Below are 26,193 nucleotides of genomic sequence, written 5' to 3'. Positions count from 1 at the left end.
TCTTCCGTCAGTGAATAAATATGATTTTGGTTTGCTATTACCGAGATATTTCAGGTCTTGTTGGAAAATAATTTTAATGATATGCTTTCTATTCTTTGTAAGGATGCTGCTATGCCGACATGGCGTGCACGTTGTTTGAATCATTGTCCTTCTGTCCCGTCTCCACATTTACTCAAGTGTCCTCGATAAATCAGCAAAAGGATGGGTTGATGTTAAGGCCATCAGTTTATATATTTCTCCTTTGATTCTGAGAAAAAGCTTTCTTTGGTCAGTTGTGGACAGTAGAAGGTTAAATTACCCATGATCCTCAGCAACTGTTGCTAAAGAAAGGGAAAGAAAGACTGAACAACAACAACCCCTCTGACAGTCGTCTGCTGCCTTTCCTGTTACACAATAATCTCTCTAACAACATTCTCACCTTTGTGGCCTGACCAGACAGCTAAAAGCTGTGAAATTGTTTTGACATTTCAAAGAAAGACGCGGAGGACGAGGTGTCCACTGACAGGACAGCTGACAGGCAGCCACAGGCCCAACTGGACAAGTTTAATCTCAACCAACCTGCACAACAATTTCACATAAAGCATCGCAGCGTGATGAAAAATGCAGCAACTTTAGAAACAATTCTAAAAGATATCACAATGTACTGCTTCGTTTTCTTTCCTTCACAGTATCATAGATGTTATATATCATGGTGTCTGTTTAATATCAAGGAATTGTGGTCTGTCAATTCGTCCAGTAACAAAAAAATCAGCAGGATCCCGCACACACAGCATCTCACACTAATCTGCTGAAAATGTGTCTGTTTGTGCCGACCCATCAGACAATCTGCCTCAAAGTGTTTCCATCTATTCACCCGTCGGGTCGCTGAAGGAGGATAACACCCAATCCACTGACGGAGGCTCAGCGGCAACAGTCAGACAAATAAAAACCAAAATAGTCATAACATCATATCACAGGAGCCCATTTCAGACAGAGCTCTCCCTTTTGAACGATCTCCCCCCGATCCTCCTCCTCTCTTTGTCTTTCTGTGTGTGATTCCCTGTGTAGCTCTTGGCCTTTTCCTCATCCCTCTCTTCCTCCCTCCCTCTCGCTGTCTCAGAAGTGCTGCGTAGGGGATAACGATGGGTGAGAAAAAAGGTGGAGGAGATGATGAAAGAGGTGGAGAGGGAAGGAAGAAGTGATGTTTAATCATGTTAAAAACAGCTCCAGCACACACACACACACACACACACACACACACACACACACACACACACACACACATCTCTGTGTAGCCTTCTGCCCTCTGCACTGCAAATTATTTCCAGGAAGTTACAATATGTAACTGTAATATTTCACCATTGATTGCACTTACCAACAGAGCCTTTTACCGTGATTTCAATTTTTTTAATAAAGGTTTCAAAAAGGTGCAGACCAAACAAAAGTAGACATAACCCTGAGGCCATTACAATAATAACTTATATGATCCAACAGCCTTTCCCTCCCACGCCACAAGGCACAACAGCTGTGTCCGGGGCTGCAGCCTTAGAAGGCTGCATTTGAAGACAAGACTGATTGGGTCACATCAGCGTGAACAAGGCTGTCCAATTTCAAAGGCTCCTTCAAATGCGGCCAAGAAATGCAGCCATCTTTGCCAGAATGTGGAAGATGCAACGGATGAATCCTTCCTGGCCCAACCTATCCCAAGATATATTGCAGGCCGGTGATGATTATTTTTTAAGTTAATGTAACTAACAGTTGTTAACGGTTAACTGTTTACCTGCAGACAGTCCTCTATCAGCCTGAAATATATCAAACGGTGGCGTCTCCAGCTGTGAATCATCTCCTCAAATATTAGATAAAAAATATATATATAATCACAATCTCTGGGTCCAAGATTGAGGGCCAACTGACTTACTAGCTCACTCCTTCTTTCGGCAACTGCATCTGGTTGCTACGTAACAGGAACGCCAACAAGTGAGACGGGCAAGAACAACTGGTGACGCAACCAGGAAATCCTCCACAGACCAGACCGTCCCATTTCAGAGACCGTTCGCTTTGGTTGACGCTGTCTTCACGGCCGATATCGACTGTGAAGGCCACGTCCTTAAGAGGCTGCAGCCCCTAAATTGAGACACACCTAATGTTTAGACTCTATATGCAGAGTAGCAAGTGAGTCAGATTTTACTTTGGGGGAAAAAAAGAAATGTCAAGAGCTGAATTAAAATTACTCATTGACAGCTGATGTTGTTTGGGTGTTATGAAAAGAAAACACAAAGGGTAAAGGGTCTCCAGGTTTTATAACTTTTTTTCTCTGAACTACTGGCGGGGAGGCGCAGCATCTCTAATTTTAGGCAGGACGTCTCAAAGCCATTGGCCAGATGTGGGCGGGGCAGCCTCCTTCCATTTTAACAAGATGGCGCAAGTCACCATACAGTGCTTTGTAGATGTCAGGTTGGGGTTGTCACCACCAGCAACGGCAAACATGGCAACAGTAGGGTCTAGTTCTAAGTTTTTATAAGGATTTTAGACAGCTTATGGAGGATATCTTTCCAAAATGTTTGTGAGGGCACAGCCAGTAGATTGGATTGGCGTGGCATCATTGTTTTTTGCATATGTCACAGGTAGGGGTTGTATCAGGATAGATGGTAGATAGCTTAACCTTAGACATGTGAGCCCTGTGGACCACCTTAATCGTAATAAGCAATGTCTTGTGCAAAGTGAGGATTTATGTGTTGTTGAAAGAATAGAGACTCATTGGTCCTCTCATAGATCCCAGATCTTGTTCCCAGGCTACTGTAATCCTGTCTGGGGGTGAACATGTCAGCATTTAGTTGTTTCTACATCATTTTGAGAGTGCACCTCTAGACAGTGGATTAAAGGAAAGAAATCTGTCAGTTGAATTGGGAACAGGTTCAGCAGGAAAACAAAATATGTTTAAATGGACATATTGTCTGAACTGTAAATATAGAAAAAATGTGTCTTGGGTAAGTCGTACCTTGTGGATAGTTTATCAAAAGAGACAAAACAGCCATCTTTGAACATGTCCTTGAACCTCCTGATGTCTTTTCCGTGCCAAAGCGTAAAAGTTGAGTCAGATTGAGATGCGGTAAAGAGATGATTAGAGGCAACCACGCCCCACAGGGAGAAGTCTCTGTGGCCAAAGGACTTCCTATACTGTGATATTTAATCAAATTCATAATTTCATTGTGAAATTCATGCAGTTAAATATAGTGACTTACAGAGGCATACTGCTAAATCACAGCAATATATGGAATTTAACTGTGAGATTACAGTAAAACACTAATTCTGTGGGGGCATATTGTTAAATCACAGTAATCAGTTGTACATAAACTGTGAAGTTACAGTAATATACAGGAACATACTGCTATATGACAGTGATGTAATGGCATTTAACTGTGAGGTCAGAGTTCAATATAGTAACTTAGAGGAGTATTGCTAAATCACAGTAATGTAGTATACACAGTATACAACTGTCACCTCACAACAATGTACTGTAAAAATGACACAGTAATTAGCTGTGAAAGTAATGCAACTAGTAGCCAGTAATTTACTGTAAATGTACAACAAAAAAAACAAACACACACATTCACACATCACATATGCTGTAGATGAAATGTAAACAGAACAATCCATCCATCCTTTCTTTCTCACAACTAACTGACGGCTACGTCTTCTTTCCTTTATTCATCCTTCCCTTTGATTTGTAAAAGTGTGTAGGGTGTCACACCTGCTCTGGGTCAGGCTAATTGGCTTGGGACAGCTTAAGGCTGCACCCAAACAGTTTAAAAAATTACACCCTTTGTTTTTTTTTCCTACAAACTTTTTGTCAACATCAATTGAAAAAGTCATGAGTTTGTGGAATAAAGTGAAGGAGAATTCATAAGGTCTTAGAAAAAGACAACCGTGGTGCAAAGAGAATCGCGCTGCACTCACACTAGGCTCCATTATTAAGTGACGTCCAATGCTGACGTTGGTCTTTTGCGGCAATATTGGATACTTCACCTTGTGTGTTCTTAAGGCTCATCTATACTCCCCATTATGCAAACAGATACATCCCTTTCAGATGTCATAGGCGTCCTCGCCCTCATACTTCCATGTGTCCTTTTAGGTCTGCATCGACACAGCTGATAGATGGCACTATAGGGCGGAGTCAAAAGTTTCACACAGCAAACAAGGAGAAGGGGAAGGTAACACATTTTCACTCTGACCTCGTCACATACAGTTTGCATACAGTCTCTTTCAAAAGTACTATGTCAGTACAACACAGCAAATGCATGTCCTTTCCTTCAACAACAAATGCACAAGGTAATGTTTTGCCAACGAAAGCACATGGTTGGGTTTAGAAAGAAAGAACAGAGCTTGGCTTAAAAATCTTGCAGGCAGTGAACACCGGATCCCAGGGGAAAGGGGATGTTGGGGGTGTTGTTGGACTCATCCACCACCCTACTCGGTCTTTCGCCCTCTTAACTTACGTTGCTGTCTCACCACATTTCCCCCTGACACTCGCCGGTGCCACTTACCAGTAACGGCAACTGGCCACGTATCATGCCGACGTAAAACGATGGCTTTTTTCGTCAGTGTCTGATGCCAGAAGTCACTGACCAAGCACTGGTATGACACATAACAGGCTCATAACTCATACTATTCATAGAAATGCACATTTTAACCAGATGCGGTACATTGCTGGCGACTGTGCTGCTGGCTCTTTACTGTTATTTTACAGTGAAATTATTTACAGTGTGACTTTGACTAAAGTTAAAGCTGCCCAGAAGGAATGAAAACATCTTCATCAGTCTAAACAGAGTATCAGTGGTATGCTTTGGAAAATCAACAGAGTAATAAAGTATTACATAAAGATAAGCAGTTTGATCTGTCAGTGTTTGATACTCTACAAATCCATCTGTCCATCCATGGTGACATTGGACAGCTGAGCCAATATGTCCATTTCCAAATGACAGAGTTAATGAACTGAGGAGGAGGAGGAGGAGGAGGAGGAGGATGCAGCAGCCAGTGTGCTGAAGTCAGAGGGAGCCGGCGATAGTCAATACTGCCACTAAAGACATTAGCAAAGACATTTACCCTTCACTTCTCCTTCCTCTCCCCTCCCTTCCTCTTTCCTTATTCTTTCAAACGTTCCAAGCCACCTCCCTCAATTTCTCTCTCCGCTCCTCTCCTCTCCCCTCCTCTCCCTCGGGAGTGACGCTGTGTTCCCCTGACACTCATTTCACTTCCTGTACTGTACCTTGCTCCTGTGTCATCTCTCCCTCATCCTTCCTTTCTTTTTTCCATCCATGCTCCATCACCCCTCTCCTCCATTCATTCAGATGTTTACTTTGGATAGATGGATGGATAGATGCTGCTTTTTTCCCCTCTCTTACACAAGCACACACACATTCACAAACTTGACCACCTGTGGTGTGTATTAATTGTCTGTGGGTCCTGATGGGGGGTTAGTGAGGTGGAACAGCCTTGGTATTTGCTGACCTGCTGGGCCGTGAAATCTCCCTGCATATGCACACGCCTCATATCCATTTAAATAGATTTAAATAAATGTGTTACACTGTGACCAGATTGGACGTGAGCACAGACGGACGGACAGGTGGACGGACAAAGAGAGACAGGTGGATGAGATAGAAGGTAAAATGCTGTTAAATGAAGTTTTCCCTCCCATTTCCATAAAGCATGGGAATGTGATGATTGATGGCTCGGTGGCGGGAAAGCGAGGCGTCGCAGTGAAGCGCTGAGAGATGGATGGGAGATGTGTGCAGCGAGGGGGAACAGAGGGAGATTCCATTTCAGATCTGCCCTCATCTGATGCTGCACAGACATGCCAGTGCTCTTATATGTAGATTGTGTTTAGCCTTTATCTTTTTGCACTGATGTGAGAGGGTGGGGCGTGAGCACACACACACAAATACACACACACCAACACCCGCAGGTCCTTTCAGTTAGTGCGTGCACGGCATTCACACAGTTACTCATTGTTTAATTAATCTGTAACTTTTAAGGACACTGACAAATCTTTCATTTCTTCTTGATTTTAACGTGTGCAAGAAAATGTCCGAACAAACCAGAAAAAGAAAAAAAACTCTTCACTGGCAAAGATGTTTACCCTGTAAATATGTTTACTGAGTGACTTTCCCTCTCTTCTAAACATGCGGACAGATGTGGATGTCTATGCTGGCAGTTGGAGACCACATTCCCTTCTCTGGGGCAAAGCGGCAGCAACCCTCGAGCACAAACAGCTGCCATGTGGTTAATGTCAGCCTCCGTTACTCACTGCAAAAGCACCCAAAGGTGAGTCAGGGTCAGAGTTTTTAGAACCCTAGGAAGTTATTTTTTAACTCTCATACCTAGGGCTGAGTATAGGTACTTGATATTGTTAACATATTGACTGAAATAACTTGGTACCAAGTAGTATTGAAACTTCCCACTGTTGAATCAGCAGACATACTGATTGTGTTTGCATACTTCCATTAGTAGACTTTAATGTGGTACACTATGAAAACTATGTGCTTTTTCCATGGTGCACTAATTTCAGTTGTCTCAAATCAAGCACTGCTGTTTTGCACCTAACTGCCTCTACTTCCTCTTCGTCTTTTTTTTTTTAAACAGAGACTTGCTAACAGACAGTGGAGCATTATCGCCAACATTTGGCCACTATTTCCGCCCACACATGAACTAAACTTACACCACAACATCAATGCTGTTCTTGGGATATCACATTCAGGAGAACAACAGATGCAAGGTCACACTGACCTAGACCTCTGACCACCAAAATCAAATCAGTTCATCGTTGAGTCCAGGTGAACATTTGTGCCCAACTGGAAGAAATTCCCTGAAGGTGTTCTTGACATATCACGTTCACAAGAATGAGACAGACCTTTGACCTTTGAACACCAAAAACTAATCTGTTCATTGTCCAAGTGAACACTAGTGCAAAATTTGAAAACTTCCCTCAAGGCATTCTTAAGATATCGCGTTCACAAGAATGGGATAGATGGACGTACGTACGGATGGCTGGACAACCGGAAAACACATTGCCTCTGGCCACTGCTTTCGCCCATGCAGAGGCATAAAAATGTCGGCATTATACTTTTCTGCAAACCACAAATATGTTACATTCGCACGCATATGTTGAAACTTTATATCTCAACAACACTGAGGTTATATCTCAGCAACACTAAGGTTAATGTGGTTAGGTTTAGGTACAAAACACGATGTGGTTATAGTAAGAAAGATCATGGTTTGACATAAAATACTTGGTTTTTGTGGCACTATCCCTGCTGGAAAAACAGCAACGTGTTGCAATAAACAGCCGTGTTTGGTATCTAAAAAGCCACTGAAAACATGTCCTGTCATGTCAGCATGATACGCAGCCGGTTGCCATTATTGTGTAGATGGGTCCAACAAATGGACTGCATGGTAAACGGACTGCACTTGTACACCGCTTTTCTAGTCCTGCAACCACTCAAAGACTTTTTACACAACAGCACATTCAGCAATTCACACACATTCACACACTGGTGGCTAAGGCCGACATACATGGTGCCATCTGTTACTCAGCAAGCATTTAAAGGCATTCACACACTGATGGATGAACAGCCGTCGGGAGCAATTTGGGGTTCAGTATCTTCCCTAAGGATACTTTGAAATGTGGACTGGAGGAGCCAGGACAACTCGCTCTACCTCTGAGCCACAGCCACCCCAACAACCAACTTTCACCCAGGAGGCTGGTGTTCGCTTCCTGTATGATTGTAAAACCAAATCCTGTTCTTTGTCCTTAACCCAACCATGTGTGTGTCTTGGCCAAATGTAACCATATGTGTTTGTTGAAGGACAAAAAACATCAATTTGCAGGGTGAACTGATGTATTTGCATTTATTTTGAAAGAGACTTTATGCAAACTGTACATTTCCTGTTGAAACAGAAGTATATTTTGAAAACAGACAATGCACGTAACAGGCTGAAGTTGACATGGTGTCCCAGAACGTCAACAACCAACACACCCAGGGTACCTTGGACGTCATATGTCCATGTGGAAAGTCCATGACCAAACGTGGATATGTGACGAGGTCGGAGTGAGGATGTGTTTGCTGTCTCTGTCCTTTCAGTGTCTGATGTGATACCAATCCAGTTAAATCTGACATGATTTGTTTCTGCTGTTTATGAAGGTATTTTAAAAAGCAACCAGGTGGAAAAGCAACACTTAAATTTCAAAATAACTTCTGGAAAATCAGTGTCTGCTTATATCCAACTCACCTGCAGAGTAAATTTAGATTTAAAAAAGCACAACAGAGCTGAAGTCACCGATCTGTCTCAGGTGTGTTAAAATATCTGTCCTAACTGAATCTCACATGGTCGGCGTCAGGAGCGGGCCTTTTTAAAGGACGACACAGGACTGTGTAAATGTCAACTGTATACAATAAGCCACATGGAGGAACACCTTGACATATCTATAGAGCCGCCCATCCTGAAGCTTTTTATCTGTCTCTTCACTCTGTTCTTTTATTCATCACTCTATTTCTTTTCCTGGGAGGGAAGCACTGTTGGTGGAGGTCTAAACGCCCTGCAGCGGACGGAGGGATTTCAGGTGTCAAGGGAGGGAGAGAGAGAGTCAGCGAGGGATGTGAATAATAGATCAGAGAGGGGAAGAGAAAGTGGGGAAGGACAGAATGAGGGAGGCCTGAAAAGGTGGGAGATGGAGAGAAAGAGATATAAAGAGGGTATCAAAAGGACGGAGAGACAGATAGGGAAGGAGCCTGGGAGCGAAAAAGACGACAGAGGTAGGATTGAGTTTTCTTGGAGGGACACCGTGACAAAAAACACTGATAACAGTCATGCATGCATCCGTCTATCCATCCATCTGTTCCTCCTTCCTTCCTCCCGTGTCTTCCCTGCCTCCAGTGTGGTCAGGAGTCGTTGCATAAGACAGCGATTCATCTTTTATTGAGATGGGAGGCTTCCATAAATACGTCTACCTTGAGTTTAAAAGCTCAACCTGCAATCCAGCTAAAAATAAACAAAGGATACCCACAACAACAGCAAATCAGATCATACTGTAGAGGCACACACGACACGACTTCGGCTCTTTGTTACCTCATTTCAGAAATGAGCAGTAAGTTATATTTCCAGAGTTTCCTTTAAACTGCTGTGCTCATAAACACAAGTTGCAATAATGTTGAAATCAAAGGATGACTGATGTGTGATTTTAAGGGCCAGTGACTGTTTTTGCACTGATGCATCTATATATCTTAAATGTAATGTTTGACACACAATGACATGCATGTGTTCCCTGCAAATTTTCACACAATCAGGGACTCAAAAGTGGATGATTGCTGTTTGCATGATCCTTTTTAAATCGATCTAAAACAAGAACCATAAGAGCCAGAACATTTTTGCAGGAGAAAGCGAAGGCTTCTGTCTTCCTCGTCACTGTCTCACATTGTCTTATCTTACCCTACCTTTCATGCTAAGCTAAAGTAGCATTTTGCCATAGTTACACTGGTATTTTGCCCATAATGCAGGAAATCGTTGTTTGCATAATCCTGTTTGTATCTAAAATAAAAACCATAAAGGTGAGAACATTCTTCCTTTTTTTGGCAGCAGAAAGCTAAGGCTTCTGCGCACTGTTTCACGTTGTATGCTCATGATGATGTCATTACGCTGCAGTACGTGTACTAAACTGCGCAGTGGCGGCAGAGGAACAAATGAATCTATCACAACGTCTTTGAACTCTGCTCATAAAAATTAACGTATCTCAAAAACTAAATTATGCACATAGTATATTTTCTTTATGTTTCTGCATTTAAAAATCATTTGGATAAACATGTTTTGTGTTTTTATTTTGTAAAATCTGATGAAAAAACATGCGATTTTTGCATTTTTTTTGGTCTTTAATGGCACAATTTCAATACTTTTATCGATCATTATGCTTTATTGACTTAAATAACCTTTTATCTTAGGTTGTACAGATATTAGGGATATGAAACACTTGAAGATACTCGGAGAAATTATATCACAATAAACAAAAATACCAATGTAGATACTGGCGGACCATTGCAAATGCAGAGTTCAAAGGCTTAAGAGAATAAAAATGTATAAAAAGTATGTCATTTACTTTCTTTCAACCTAAAACTTTTGACAGACAAATACTTACTAAGTTTAATACGACAGTAATCATGTTTGTTAATCACTACAGGACATCTGGTCTAACTGTATTCATATGTAGCCCCACAAATATCTGAGTGTATTTGGTTTAAATATGGAGTTTAGGTAGTGTTTATAACACTGTATGTTCTCACCGTTTATTTACACTGACAACTTTGCTCTTTTATTATAAAGATCAGGTTTCATATGATATTAGAGTTTGATATTATATTCCTGTAAACATAGATACACATCTTCCTTTGCTGTTATGTAATTTTGTTTTCCACATGATGCTCACATGCAGCTGTTCTTTGTCACGTCACATTACAAAGTAGGAATCACACAGCGTGTCTTTCAAGAGAAATGCAACTCCCCTCTTAGTAGCTACACAACAAATACATATCCAGAGACCAATTAAAGCCTAAAAATATCATGATAAGAGAGAGGAAGGACAACAGGGTCTTACCTGAGCAGATCAATTTCATCAGCATGAACCCCTGTTCACAGTGTTTCCTATTGGCACATCTCAACAGGCAGGACGCCAACGTCAACTGGTCTCTGCCACACAGTGCTGCTGCTGTATATGTAACTACAAAGACAGAGAGAGAGAGAGAGAGAGAGAGGAGGGAGAGGAGGGAGAGATCAGCACATTAGTGAGGAGACAATGTGTGGAGAGCAGGGAGAGAAAACAAACAGCAGGCAGGTAGATGGAGAGAGAGATGGAGGGAGGGAGGGAGGAGAGACTGATGTGAGAGTCACAACCTCCGAGCCCGGCTGTTTATAGAGCCCCAGGCAGTGTGTGGGCGTCTGTGTGTGTGTGTGTGTGTGTGTGTGTGTGTGTGTGTGTGTGTGTGTGTGTGTGTGTGTGTAAGAGAGGCAGTCAAGTGGCCACCCACGCCACCCTGTGTGTGAATTTGTGTGTGTTCGGACGTGTGTGTTCATTGCTCTTTTCCGGAACATGGCCACAGGGTTCAAATGTTCCAATCAATACCTGAAACACACACGCACACACACACACACACACGAATACATGTACGCAAATATGAGTGCTTTACTACAGGGGAGTAAGAATGAGTACAACAGAAGTAAAACACACTTGAACAACACTGAAGAGAAAAGAAATCTACATGTGTAAATAAAGGTCTTTTGAACTGAATGCATTTTAAAGCAGCGTATCTGCAGGCTTCACATTTCCTTCTCCCAAGCAAACTTGCAGCTGCTGTCACGGAAGCTCATGCAATCTTTAATATTGATTCAAACGGTCTTTATTCCCTGTGTTTTTGTTATCATTATTAGCTAAAGTTATAGTTTCTGTGATGCAGGAAAGTGGCAGTGCAGTTTGACGTGACTTAGTTAAGCATGAATCAGTTAGAGCCTCCCTCATCTTTCAAGCTACCCTCCAAGTTGTTTGCCCTGAGACTGTCCACAACACATCCTCCATACTGCCCTGTCCTTTGATTGCAACGCAACTGCCAGAATAAATGTAGGCATTGTACATTTCTGCAAACCACATGTAACCACCGTTACATTTTCACAACATTTTGTAGCAGACACGTTGAAACATTTGACTGTCCCAAATACCAGTTTTCAGGCATTGAAGTTTCCATGAGAAATGTTTGTGAATAATGCTGGTTCGAGAGACATGACAATTAGCCACTCTATTTGCACACAGGTCATACATTAGCCATAATAGCTATAAAAAATGAATCACTTTACAAGCTGTTACTTACAGTTTTCAGGTGAACTCGTGGATTTGTAGCAGTTTCCTTTGACATATCTGGCACTCGACTTTTGGGAGCTATCTTTGCAAATTTTGAAACTGAGGTGTTTGACATCTTGCTTACATACAGTATGTGTCAGCCCGTCATGTGTCATCAAAATGTCCTAGTTTAAGTAGTGCTGGACTGCTGGTGACTAAAAGTAGATGAGAGCGAGATGGAGTCACCAAACTGTCTGTTTGAGAATAACTAAAAAGACTAATGAAAAATTTTGGATAATGCCGTCTTTATTCATGGGATTTTTGGGGCAATGCATCCATTCATCCATGCATCCATGCACCGATATTCATCTGCTTGCCTCTCTGAGCAAAGTACTCCAACACTTTCCAGCTCTTCCTGGGGGATCCTAAGGCTTTCCCAGGCCAGACGAGGTAAACAACACCTCCAGTGTGTTCTGGGTCTGCCCTGGGGCCTCCTACCACTGGGACTTGCACAGAACACCTGTAACGGGAGGCGCCCAGCAGGATCCTGATCAGATGTTGAACAACCTCAACTGGCCTCTTTTGATGTAAAAGAACAGTGGCTCTACTGCATGTCTGAGCTACTTTTCAACTGTTTTCAGTTGAAATCGTTGTGGTATAAATGGGACCGAAGGTGAGGCTTGGGACATAGATGGACCAGGAAATCAAAAGCTTTGCCTTCTGGCTCAGCCCTCTCTTCACCACGACTAGCAGTGCCCAGTCACTGCAGACACTGCAGACGCGGCACCAAACTGCAGATTCATCTCATGCTCCTTTCTATTTACTTGTTAAGAAGACCCTGAGGTACTTGAACTCCTTTGCTTATGGCAGTTATTGTCTCCCTCCTGGAGGGTGCAATCCACCGTTTTCCGGCAGAGAACCATGGCCTCAGATTTGGAGGTGCTGACTCTCATTCATCTCATTCACACTAGGCTGGAAACCACCCTGGTGCATGCTGGAGGTTACAATGTGATGAAGCCAACAGAACCACATCATGAATATCAAATGCAATTGGAGACAAGGGACAACCCTGGAGGAGGCCAACACCCACCGGAAATGTGTTTTACTTTGTGCCAACTATGCGGTCACAGCTCTCACTTTGGATATAACAAGGAGTGGATGGCTCGTAGCAGCATCCCCGGTGGGACATGGCTGTAAGCTTTCTCCAAGTCCACAAAGCACATGTAGACTGGAAGGGCAACTCCCAGCTGTACGAGGGTAAAGAGCTGGTCGAAGCATTTGATTACTGTTTTTGATGTTGATTACCATGGCAACAATCCAAGCTTCAAACCTTCAAAGCATTTGAGTCAGCCCTAATTTCAACAACACTGTGTTTTGTTCTGTTTATGCATAAAATATCACTTGGTTATGGTTAGAAAAAGATCATGTTTTGGCTCAAAGTACCTGGTTTGGGAGGGAACAATCTCAGCAGTATGAGTAGCAATGTCTGAGTAAAAAACAACTGCTTTTTGTGCCTTCAAAAACTGTACAGGAAACACAGTGAGAGGTCGCTACAAAACACCCATGTTTGCTTGCTATAAAGCAGCCGAAAACACAGCAGTGATTCACTAAAACACAACCTGTTGTGTTATTTGTTGGTCTCAAACACTGGTCTGTGGTTGGCTTGGCAGGCATCTTGCTGAGGTGTCATTTCAGAAACATTAATATGATACAGATGAACTTTGCAAACATAACATATTCGTTGTTTGCAGAAACGTACAACACTGAAATTTTCTCTTGGTGAGTTGAACCCGACCTCACCCACAGGCACCTGTTAGTGATGCTCACAGATATTGGACTCGGTTCAATTACTTAATTTTACTTTTTTTTAGAGTTGTAAAATTATTGTATTTATTTGTTTAGAGAAGTTTCCTGAGATCCAGTATCTTCTGAGATCCAGTATCTTCTTGTTCATGTTCTTTTAATTTGTGATTTTTCACACAGCTCCTGCAGCAGCTCTGCTGAATTTCCTTGGCTTCTTTCATTTTATTCCCACATTCACTAAAGCTTTTCTGTGCTGTTTGTTTTCTAATGAATGTCTTTGTCTTATGAGAGACCATCACCTTCAGTTCAGATTCTTTAGATGTGAGCCTATAAAGAGATATACTGAGGCACTGTACATGCAGCGGTCTCTACCAACAGCATGGAGTTTGGTAAACCTGTTCCAAGTAGTCTAACACTCCATCACTGTCGAGTCACGGCGATGAGATGTCGTGCTGCACTTCCTCTAATTCTGATCAATCATGAGCGCTGTGGAAGATCTAATCCCTCACTTCCTGTGTGTGTGTGTGTGTGTGTGTGTGTGTGTGTGTGTGTGTGTGTGTGTGTGACTCATGTGAACCTACGATGCATTCTGCTTTGTTGTTACATAACTGTCCCTGCTCACACAGACAGATATTACAGACAACACACTCTGGCAGCTAGACTGAACTATCGCTTTGCTCTGCCACACACACACGCACACACACACACACACACACACACACAGTGCAAGCCTGGGATGAGAACAACCCAGTGTGTGTGTGTGTGTGTGTGTGTGTGTGTGAGAAAGAACAGAACTCAAAGGATTTGTGTCAACTCCAACCCGACTGTGCTTTGCAGGAAGAACTGAAGCTACAACATGAAGGGGGAGAGAAGAAACACAAAATGACCTCTTCTAATTTACACTGCATGAGAGTTTAAAAAGAAAGCATAAAATAAGATAAGGTCACTTTCTCTGGTACCTGTGTTGGTGAGTAACACCTGCTCTGCTTCATTGATTTCTATTTTAAAGGTCCAGTGTGTAGGATTTGGGGGGAAATGTTGCCAGAAATGGTAAATAAACACAATAAATATGTTTTCTTTAGTGTATAATCACCTGAAAATAACAACCATTGTGTATTTTTTACCTGAAGCCCAGTTTAGAACAAAGATTTGCAATGAAACAAGTTGAAACAGGCAACTACTGGCAATGTGCTGTTCTAAAAACCTGCTGGTTCACACCAAGTCAACTACATGAGACGGTGTATCATCTCTAGTCAACGACTCTCTGTGCTTCTGATCTGTAACGTCGACAGGAAGTGACCACCATGAGACGGCGTATCATCTCTAGTCAACAACTCTCTGTGCTTCTGATCTGTAACGTTGACAGGAAGTGACCACCATGAGATGGTGTATCATCTCTAGTCAACGACTCTCTGTGCTTCTGATCTGTAACGTCGACAGGAAGTGACCGCCATGAGACGGCGCATCATCTCTAGTCAACGACTCTCTGTGCTTCTGATCTGTAACGTCGACAGGAAGTGACCGCCATGAGACGGTGTATCATCTCTAGTCAACAACTCTCTGTACTTCTGATCTGTAACGTTGACAGGAAGTGACCACCATGAGACGGCGTATCATCTCTAGTCAACAACTCTCTGTGCTTCTGATCTGTAACGTTGACAGGAAGTGACCACCATGAGACGGCGTATCATCTCTAGTCAACGACTCTCTGTGCTTCTGATCTGTAACGTCGACAGGAAGTGACCGCCATGAGATGGCGTATCATCTCTAGTTGACGACTCTCTGTGCTTCTGTTCTGATTTGCAGCTTTTCAGACTTATTTTGTGGCTGAATATAATTTGTAGCTTCTTAAAGTCTGAATGAGGATAGTGATAGTGAGATACTGGCTACAGTGATGAAACAAAACCAGCATCAGATGGACTGTATTCATAATCAATACACCACAATAATATAAATAACCAGCGCCAATCCATCAGTCAATGAGAATGTGTGTGTGGGCGGGGCATAAGCACATACAGCCAGCAGCAGCAGCGACCCATTGTCTGACACCAGCACACCGTGAGGATGGAAACAGAGGGCTCAGTGGGGACGGAGCACCTGCTGCAGCAAGCAGCACGCGGTGTGTGGTCATTTTGACTTGACCAGCTTTACGTTCTAAAACCAGCTGCCGGTGATTTGACCAGCTGAGTTGCAGGTGACACCATCAGCTAGCTTGAGTCGAGCTCAGACGGCCAGTTCACACCGCTGCTACTTTTCTCTGCTACGTTCTGAAGCGGTTTCATCTCATTGTGAATGATTTGTCTGCGCTGGGCTTTAGAATGAGTCGTTTGAATCTACATAGTGAGCAGGTCCCCGTCCCTGTCTACAGAAATTGCCATGTTGCATGATGCTGTGCCGCCATGCTTCTACAGTAGCCCAGAATGGACAAACCAAACACTGGCTCTAGATAAAGACATTCTTGTTTGTCGCATCAGTCACCAGCGCGACAAGAGCATCTGAAAAACACAGACTGTACAACCTGACACTGCTTTATTCTGTGTTTTTACTGGTTTAAAGCACCTGGTCTGTTTGTTTTGTAAAGGAGGAGACCTCTGTGGATAATTCAGCTCACAGTAAAAACCTCCTAAACAATGAACACTGAAGATTTTCTAACCAGGGGAAGTTTCAGCTTGTTGCAATCTGCAGCAGTCACCACTAGATGCCACTAAATCTCCTGTTATCTTTCACACTGCACCTTTAATCTAATCGTTGTTTACCAAGCAGCAATATTTTCATTTATTGGAATCTGGTATTATGTTGACTTCACTATTACTTTGTTGTGTTTATATTTTTCATATAAATACAAGTGAAAACATTTCAAATCCTGGAGAAAGTAATCAAGACAGCATGTTGCTGACTGGAAAAACAACCATGACCAACTTCGGGTTTTGGGTTCGATAAGTGTTGTTTGTCGTTTAAATGACACTTTATCTGGCACTGCACTTTGAAACTATGATTTAGAATATTGCTCTCTGTAGAGCCCATATTTGCTCCTTCTGGTTAATATAGAACTGATCTGACAAATGAATCAAATGTTTCAAGGTAAGTGATGAAGTTATTTGAGCCCAAGTGTTGCTCCGGCTCCACACTGCAGAGAGACGATCTCTGCAACAGAAGCTTCTTAAGACAACTTTCAGGAATTTCAGCTGCTGCACTGAAGCATCATTAAAAGCTGATTACTGTCACCACAAACTGAGCCTTGCCTTTAATAGAAGGTTACTGCTCAACAGGGAAAACCTTTTTAACCACTTACACGCTGACCCCTGTTCCTGAGACTCTGGATAAAGCTGTGTGTGTTCGAATTATTTTATTTAAACAGATTTAACCAGGGGAGGTTAATTCAGATACAAATCTTACTCATAAACAGCCTGGCAAGAGATATCATGAATTAGAAAGTGTGCAGAAACGATGAAGACAAGACAAAAAGGCAAAACCAAACAGCTGCAGAGGCAAATTTGCATGCGGCCCAGGCTTAAAGTCAAACTCTCTGCATCATATAATGCATTTCCAGGAAGATTAGGAGACAGGGTGTTCAGGAGGAGTCAGATTTTTATAGACCTGAATGCAGTTTTAAAATGGGAATGATGTCATTTCTCCACAGACTTGCATTGCTTACAGTTGCCAACAGGAGGCTACTGCCAATTTCTCAAAATTTCTCACGTAGAGATGTCCTCAGAGAGAGTTTGGTTGGAGATGAAAGGCTCCTGAAAATCCCACCAGGACAGGAAGAGCAGAGGAAATACTGTACATACAAATTTCACATACAATTACACAAACCCTGCTACTAGTGTACATGCAAGACAGAGACGGGACTGTTTAGGCAGAGCACGGCACTTGATGATATTTGATATGATGATGTTAACTTGATAATTACTGTTCTCCCTAAGACGCAAAGGCAGAAGGAGAGGGACATTGTTATACTGTACAGGCTCATACTTGCTTTTTAACCACGTGTTTGCACAGACAACCAGCTGCATCAGGAACATAACTGTTCACATCCTTTCCTTTCCACTATGGGTACTTCTGGAGGATTCCACTACAGGGCATACCAGAGAGCTCACACCACAAAGACCTTTTAGATTTGGATGATCTAAGGAAGACATATCTATATCGTTAATTCTGAGATCACAGCGGAAAAGCAACAGCAGCACCATCATAGATGTAAGGCACCTAAGCAAATGTCATGTCACATCACCACATTGTCGTGACTGTTCATGTGCATCTTGTGGATGCATAGTGTTGATTTCGGACGATGTGCGCAACCAGTGCTCCAAATGGACGCAGGGTACTTGAGACAACCCTCGAAGCCAACAGGAATATGTGGTGTTAAGCAAGTACATGGAAGACAGGAAGGACTTAATTGTGAAAGGGAGAGAGAAGCTATGACATGCAGCAAAGGGTCACAGGCTGGGATCAAACCCACGGCTTCTGGGGCAAGGACAATGCCTTTGTGCATGGGATGCCTGTTCTAAGCACTGAGCTACTGGGCACTACTGGACACTAGGCTTGTCATGATACCAGAATTTCAGTAGTCAATACCAATACCAGTGAATTTCCACAATTCTTGATACTCATTCGATACCATGATAAAAATCAAAAAACAGAACTCATGTATTTCTAAATTCACTACTTTATTAAAACTGTTTCAAACTTTAACTTTAACTCTATGGCCTCATTTACACCGCAAGCGATGTGGCAGCACACGTTTATTCACACCAAAACCGAACAGACGCGTTGCCCAGCAGCCACTGCTGTCCCGTCAAAATACAAACCACACCCAAAGTTGCTGGGTGGTGGCGGTAATGCACTGCGTTTGTAAATCTCCAGTAAACCCCAAAGAAGAAGAAGTGAGTTTGGACCCAAAGCCCAGGGTGGACAGGTTCGCGCGCTAGTGATTATTCCAGTGCTTATAATATTTAGCACTACAAATGGATAAGTACATGAAGCATGTATAAGGCGGAGATGTCTATGGTGGCAGAGAGAGGTCACAACACACACAAACTCGTGTTTTTTGTTGAATACCGCGACCATTCGCTTGTGACTCGTGCAAAAAATTGGCATCTCTTCTATTTTCGAGCTTGATCGCGAAAGCAGCGCGACTCGAGCAGCGCGTAGAAAGGATGCGGTGTGAATGCTCTAACCTGCCTAACATGCTCACTGAAATGAAACCACGGGTAAACAGCGACCGTTTGCGAGCGCCACACAAACGCATCGCTTGCAGTGTAAATGAGACCCTCTCCACACACGACTTCTACTCCCTGACTTTTCGACAAGCCGAGGTGTTGTGGCTCCAGCAGCACTTGTAAAAGCCATTGTTTCTAGCAAAGACGATGGAGATCCTCGTCGGCGCTTGTCCTCAGCACCGATTGACACGCGTATACTGCCCCCGTCAGTTCCGACAGGAATCGACACGGCCTGCTGAGGGAAAAGTTGTATCCGGTACTTACCGTACCGACAAAAAAAAACAGGTACCGACGGATTTTTTGCGTGTTGGCATCGACTTGATACTGAAGTATCGGTTCTCATGACAACCCTACTGGACACCACAATCATCAAATGCCAACCATCAAACACCAATGCTTGGTTGGTGGCCTGTCACTTCAATTTCTGATGCTCTTTGAAGCCCTCCTGCTTAGTTTTCGACGTTTAGGGACAACGTGTCAAGTTACATGTAATATGCATCGCCTCTTTTCAAAATAAACTTCCGTTGTCACAGGAAATGTACAGTTTCTGATTGTTAAGTGCATACAGTCTTTTTCAAAATAAACTTAAACACTTCAGATGTGTTTTGAATTGCAACATACTGCAGCTGGCCGTAAAAAGTACTTAGTGTTGCATGCAGTACGCACATGATACTACCACTACTTTATCATAATACTGCACTCTGAACTTTGACTCTCTTCTTCATTTATCTGTTGGAAATCAAACAAAATGCCATTCAAAGCATACATGAGATGTTTGCGCTGGGAATATGCTCCATTATAAAACTGTTATGTTGGAGCAGCATCCCTGATCCAAAAGAGCAAAACATTCAAAGTTCATAATTCACTGGTATTTCCACTGGTAGTTCATAAAGAGCTTGTGTTTGATATTTATCATGTGACCATCTGGGTTACCAAGCACCAAGCTCTACCTGAACACCAAACATTACACATAGTTCATCCACAACACACCAATAGCTTCTGTAACACATCTCTGAGGTCTGGCACCATTAATGATCGCAGGACAGCTCGATATACTTTGCAGGTTTTGTAATTCTCTTCAGATGAGACAAAAGCAGGTGAGAGAAAAGAAGGAGAGAGTGAGGGACAGTCGGAGACAGAGGAACAGAGGGAGTCAGATATTGCCTGTAGCCACAACAGCACTCCATCATTTCTTCATCTTTGTATCTGGTATTTCCTCTCTGTTGCTTTCTCTGTCCCTCCTCTCATCCATCTCCTCCCAGCTCTCTCTGACAGTCTATTTGGCCCACACAGCCCTGTCATCCATTCCACATGTCAGCCCCGACGACGGCACCAATCTCACGCTGACTAGTGTTTGTAGCCGGGCAGGCGGGACCCGCGGTTATAGAGCATCCATGCCATCGCTGAGAGCCCCCTGGGTTCAACTCGCATGACAGCTGGGTCACAGAGTCGACCCAGCAGTGAGAGGGTCAGAGGTTCAGTCCTCGTGGAACAGAGTGTTCATCACTTGGTGCTGAGTTTATCACACAATCTGCAGTTACTCCACTGTGTTCATGGAGCTTTTAAATGCTTTAATGTGCTAACCAGTAATTTCTTTAGTAATCTGGATCTTTCCTTTATAGGTTTTGGTCATCATTAATATCAGAGTTAATCACATTTTACTCAGCAGCTTGTAGTTCGGCTTTACAACAGAGTGGATGAGACGACCAAATGAATGATGAGTCCACATTTAAAATCAATATATTTGAAAGAGGGGAACAACACACATTTTGGTTATTTCAAACTTCCCTTTCATTTTCCAGCCTAGTCGCCAGAAGAAAATTTTGGCATTGTACATTTCTGCAAACCACAAACACGTTACACTTGCACAAATCATACATATCAACGTTTCTAAAGTGACACAGTATATGAGCTTACTTTGTCATCTAGAAGTAGTGGATGGTGAATGGTGTGACACCTAATCAAGATGCCTTTGAAGCAAACAAGCAAGCAAACAAACATCAAAATCAGTTGTGTTTTATTAGCCTGTCACAGTTTCTACCAGGGATAGTGCCATGAAAATCATTTGTTTTTTACCAAGACATCACTGCATTTTCTGCCAGATAGTAGCATTAAAAACAGTTGTTTTTTGCAGAGACATCACTGCATTTCTTGCAAGTTAGTGGCATAAAAAGTGTGTGTTTTTCACAGAGACACTGATGCATTTTCTACCAGATAATGGCATGAAAAAGTGGTTGTTTTTTACCAAGACATCACTGGATTTCCTGATGGATAATGGCACGAAAAGCAGCTGATTTTTACTGACACTTCACTGAATTTCTTGCCAGACAGTACATTTTAACATAGACATCCCTGCTTTTCCTGCAAGATAATTGCATGAAAAGTAGTTGTTTTTATACCAAGACATCAATGCATTTCCTGCCAGATAGTGGCATAAAAGCTTGCTGTTTTTTACCGAGACATTGAAGCATTTTCTGCCAGATAGTGGCGTTATAAACAGTTGCTTTAACCCAAACGTCGCTATATTTCTTGCCAGATAGTGGCATTAAAAGTGTTGTTTTTGACTATGACATCACTGCAGTTCATGTCCCCAAAACTGATTATTAGAAGCAGCAACCAAGTGGTTTTTGTGTCTAAACAAAACCACACTTGAACCACAGTGATGTTGCAAAGTAAAGTTTAATTGTATCCGCTACATAATAATGTACAAATTTAACATACCTGTGGTTTAAAGAAACACAATTCCAATGTGTTGTTCTTGCAATTTGGTTGCATTTTCTTTAAACAGATCCTGCGTTATTTCTGTAATTTCTTAAAGAACGGGGCTGTTTCATCATCCCAAAATTATTTTGATGCAAACAGAACAATATTAATTAATGCTTTGTTTATTTGCTAAATGTGCACTAAGCCAAAGTCTGCTCATTACACCACTGTTTACACAGACAGATAAACCTGCACCATAGATCCCATATATCCAGTTTTAGCATGTTGAATTTGTCACGGTTTAAAGAGTCAAACATGTTGCATAAATCTGTCAGTGTCAGACTAAAGTCAAAGGGCTTCTTGTAGCGTTGACCTTCACAGCTGAGTGGAGAGAGAAAGGCACTTAGATAACACATGGAAGGGCTTTGAAATCCTCCGGGGAGCCCAGCACGAAGACTGTATGTACTCCTGACACTGTGAGGCTCTTTAGATCAAACTGCTGTCACTGAAACACTCGCACGTATTAAAACTGGAAGTATGGCTTTTAACACAACGACACAGTCGACCACACTTTCACTGTATCATGTGACTTTTATATTTTCTGTGGATGCTTTGCACTTTATTTTTGTAAATATGTTTTGAGAAATGATTTTCAGAAATGTTTTCTGTTTTTATCTTGACCCATATGGTTTCATCACGTCACCTCCTGCACCTGTTTGGATTTCCTCTCTTTTACAGGCCTAAACAACTTTATATAACTCTATGCATGCCGATCTGAGTGATGAAGTAACCTGCAGAAACATTTGGCCAGCGTTCCCTCCCTGCACTCATACTGTTACTGTACGGCTTCTGTATCCACTGCTGAAACAAGAGAGTTAAAGTGTGTGGGAGGAAAGCTGAGCGAGAGAGAAAGAGAGATGAGCCTCTCCAAAAATCACTATAACACGCCTACGGCAGCCCTATAGAGACCTACAGTGTGTTTGTGGTGCGCAATAGTAAATTCACTTTATGTTACTTTTAATTGCCTCAAAAGGCGCTGCTGCGAATCCCTTAGATGAAGAAAAAGATGTAAAATCATTTAGTAACATAAGTTTAGGGGGCTCTTGTTGGATAGTGTGTGTGTGTTTCTTTGTATTTATATTGACTCGCTGATTCTGTTTCCCTCCTGTGTCACACTGTCCATCAAAACTTGCCCGTAGCTGAGGTGGAGATCCGATGACTGCAAGGGACATTTAAAACTCATCGGAGCATTAAGACCCCTCACACCCTGTATGCATCCGCATTCATCATGTTTCTGCACTCATTTGTTCAGGTTGCTCCAGTGATGGAAGAGGAGTTTAGACTCATTTGTAAAACTAGTAAGTTTTTTTTGTTTGTTTTTTTACACATTTACATGTAAGAGTGCTGCATTTAAAATGTTTTGCAGCAAAATGTAGGTTAATAAACCAGTAAAAGACCTCATTAAGCAGCAGATTTTCTCTTCAGTTCAGTTCAGTTATTGGATTATTACCACTGATGCATTCATGCATAATCAGCTTCTTCATACTGCAGCAGGTCGAGGTGGAGGTCATTCTCACTACTTTATTTACAGCCCAGCCGTCGTAAATAAAGCCCAGTCACCATGGTTCTGCAAACCACGAATATGTTACATATGTTTGTATCATATCAACGTTCCTAACGTGACGTATTTTTTGAGGTGGAGGGGAGACACCTGCCAAGTTGCAGACCACTGTTCACGACCAACAAACAATGAAACTGGTTGTGATTTAACGAGTCACCGCTGTGTTTCCAGCGGCTTTTAAGTCTCAGAGCATGGGTGTGTTGTAGAGACCCTGCATAGGTGTAGATTTTGAGGGGGGACACAGGTAAAACATCCCTTCAATATGTAGGGCAAATGCATTTGTGCACTCCGATACAAACAGAGAAATGGCTGAGGACTTTTGTATTGACAGGTGTAAAGATATTTACACCATAAATGATGCAGAAAATGCACAATATGGTGCATAAAACCTCTCCAGAATGTGTGAAATAAGGTGTTTGATGCTTAAAATGTTCTGGTGGAGTGCTCCCTATTCATGTTTCTGCCCCAGTGTTGAAAATGAAACCTGTGCCCTTGCCTTGTGAGGCAGCAAACATGGGTGTTTCATCGCGACCCATTGCTGCATGGGTGTAGAAATTGGCGGGATGTGGTGGGGACATTCTGTGCTTAATTGTACATGTTATAAAATAATATAATAATAATATAAATACTAAAATAATTATAATATAAATCACTGTTTATTCTGCTTCATTTTTTAAGGTTTAATGCTCTTTAAATATCTGGTGTCCCTAATTATTTTTCCTAATCTGAGCATGATGGGCAGAGTGAGACTTTGCTAAGAAAATCATATTGGCACACGTGAGGTAAGAAAAGAATGGAGACAAACAAGAGGCATCCCAATTAAGGGGCATGGGATCCCAGCACCATTTTACACCTTACAATACAATATAATAAAATACAATAGGTGTTAACTTTAGGCATGTGGCCCACCATTAAGATTCAGTTTTGGCCCTCTAAGCGAAAAAGTTTGGGCACCTCTCACAAAAACTGGTGCATAACAACTCACCAGACTGCAGGAAATTAGGTGTTTGATGCTTTAAATGTTCTGGTGGAGGACCACCAAACATCATGTCTCATATGTGTAGCCCCCAAAACTAAACCTATGTCCTTGCCTTGCCGCCTTCTGGTGTTTTGTCACGACCTGTTGCTTGGATGCGTAGATTTCAAAGGGGAACACAGGAGAGACATTTGCGTCAATATTTCTTAAATGTGCATGTGTCTTCCCCAGTAAAAACAAAAATAAGAGAGGACTTTTATTTGACAGGTTTAAAGACATTTACACCAAAGATTGGTGAAGAAAAGCACAAATTGGTGCATATAAAATCCTGTTTGATGCTTAAAATGTTCTGGTGGACAGCACCCCAAACACCCTTGTATTTGTCTCCTCCAGCGTTGGAACAAAACCTGCACCCTCAGCTCACTGCGTTTCCACAGACTTTTTAGGCACCAAATGTGGGAGTTTTCTTGGCGACCCGTTGCTGTTTTTCCAGAGAGAATAGTGCCACAAAAAGCGGCTCTGTTTTTACAGAGACATCACTGCTTTTCCAGCTGGGACTGTGCCCAAAACGTGATCTTTTTCGAACTGTAGCCAAGTGGTTTTTGTGCCTAAACCAAACAGATACGTAGCATATCTGTGGTTTCCAGAAACATATAATGCCAACATTTATTCTAGCCAGTGGGTAGTTGGAAAAATAAATCTGTGGGGGTACATTTTATATTATAAGCCAGTCATGTTCTTTTAATCTAATAATTAATTATAGTAGAGTGAAAAGTATTTGTAAATACAGATATTGTGCAAATACCTCAGAATTTAAGTACTTAAAATGAATGTATAAATGCATGCCACCACTGGATAAGCTTGACCAACAGTGTTTTATCAATCTCCTGTTTCAGTGCACATACTGGATTATTACATAATATCACAGTGATACTGTAGGAGGTGAAAATACTCTGAGGATATTGTCAGTAGAAACTCACTTTAAAAGGTATGAACTGCAGCCATACCTCCCTCTAACTCCTATATCTGGAGTGGTGTGGCTGTGTGCTGTATGTATTTGGATTATTATTATGACCAGAGGCAGAGTTCTGATGGGCATGTGGAGAGACAGGAAAAGAGAGATCAGTTTCTTACCTGCAAAGATGTAGAAATATGTGTCCACGCGCGGGCAGGAGTCCTTTCATCTGCTCCTTAATGTCGCTTCACATCACTGACAAACAGCAGCAACAACATCACCGAGTCAGTCCGGAGGTCCTCTGTGTGTGTGTGTGTGTGTGTGTGTGTGTGTGTGTGTGTGTGTGTCTCCTCCTCTCTCTGTCTCTCTCCCGGGACTTGGCCCACCTCCTCAGAATAGCGCTTCGTTAAACTCTCGGTGATACCCGAGATTTACCCGCACGACGATCAACACACTGGGCAGAGACGCATCCTCCCTCCGAGCGGTCCCGTCCTCACAGCATCCCCATCATCATCATCATCACTGTCACCATCCACTAACCCGCAGAGCTTTATTTATTGTTCTCCTCTCTCTACGAGCATTGCTCTGTCGATAGCATCATCATTAGCTCTCATCCGCTTTCCTCTCCCGCATCCTCCTCCTCCTCATCATCATCGTCGTCGTCGTCTTCGTGTGTCCTCGCGGCTTCCTCTCCGTGTCTCTGTCCCGTGGCTCGTCCCGTGGCTCGGCTCTGCAGCCCAGTAAGTGTGTCATGCTCGGGAAGAGAGGCGCATCATCCAGAGCAGGCATATGCCGATGGAGAGACAGCCAGCCAGGAAATGCCTCGCCGAAAAAAAGAGAGATGATGCTTTGAGTGCAACGATTTAAAGTGCAGGAATCACCCCGGCGCTACAAGTCAGACTGTTACTGAGCTGTGAAGATTCAATCTACACCTTTAACTCTTAAAATCAAAACATAACCATAAAGACATCTTCAGTATATTCAGTTCAGATACAGTTTAGCTTCCAAAACACAGATATGTGCAGGAAAGTTTTAATGATTGTATAGTGATGCCACATATGT

The 26,193-nt window shown here is 42.4% G+C and overlaps 1 protein-coding gene across 1 annotated transcript in view; it reads right to left on the bottom strand.

The window, feature by feature from the left end:
* The window catches only part of bean1 (brain expressed, associated with NEDD4, 1), a 64,551-nt gene extending 38,603 nt beyond the window's left edge, over positions 1-25,948 (bottom strand). Inside the window, exons 1-2 of the mRNA XM_049600231.1 lie at positions 25,311-25,948; positions 10,619-10,741 (exon numbers count right to left, since the gene is read on the bottom strand). Coding sequence (XP_049456188.1) covers positions 10,619-10,643 — 25 coding nt within the window. The 5' untranslated portion in view covers positions 10,644-10,741; positions 25,311-25,948. The remainder of the gene's footprint in view (positions 1-10,618; positions 10,742-25,310) is intronic.
* Between the last annotated feature and the right edge of the window lie 245 nt (positions 25,949-26,193).

Source organism: Epinephelus fuscoguttatus, linkage group LG16, assembly GCF_011397635.1.
Source record: "Epinephelus fuscoguttatus linkage group LG16, E.fuscoguttatus.final_Chr_v1".
Lineage (NCBI taxonomy): Eukaryota > Metazoa > Chordata > Actinopteri > Perciformes > Serranidae > Epinephelus > Epinephelus fuscoguttatus.
Note: the sequence above shows the minus strand (reverse complement) of the source record. Positions and strands in the feature narration are given on the sequence as shown.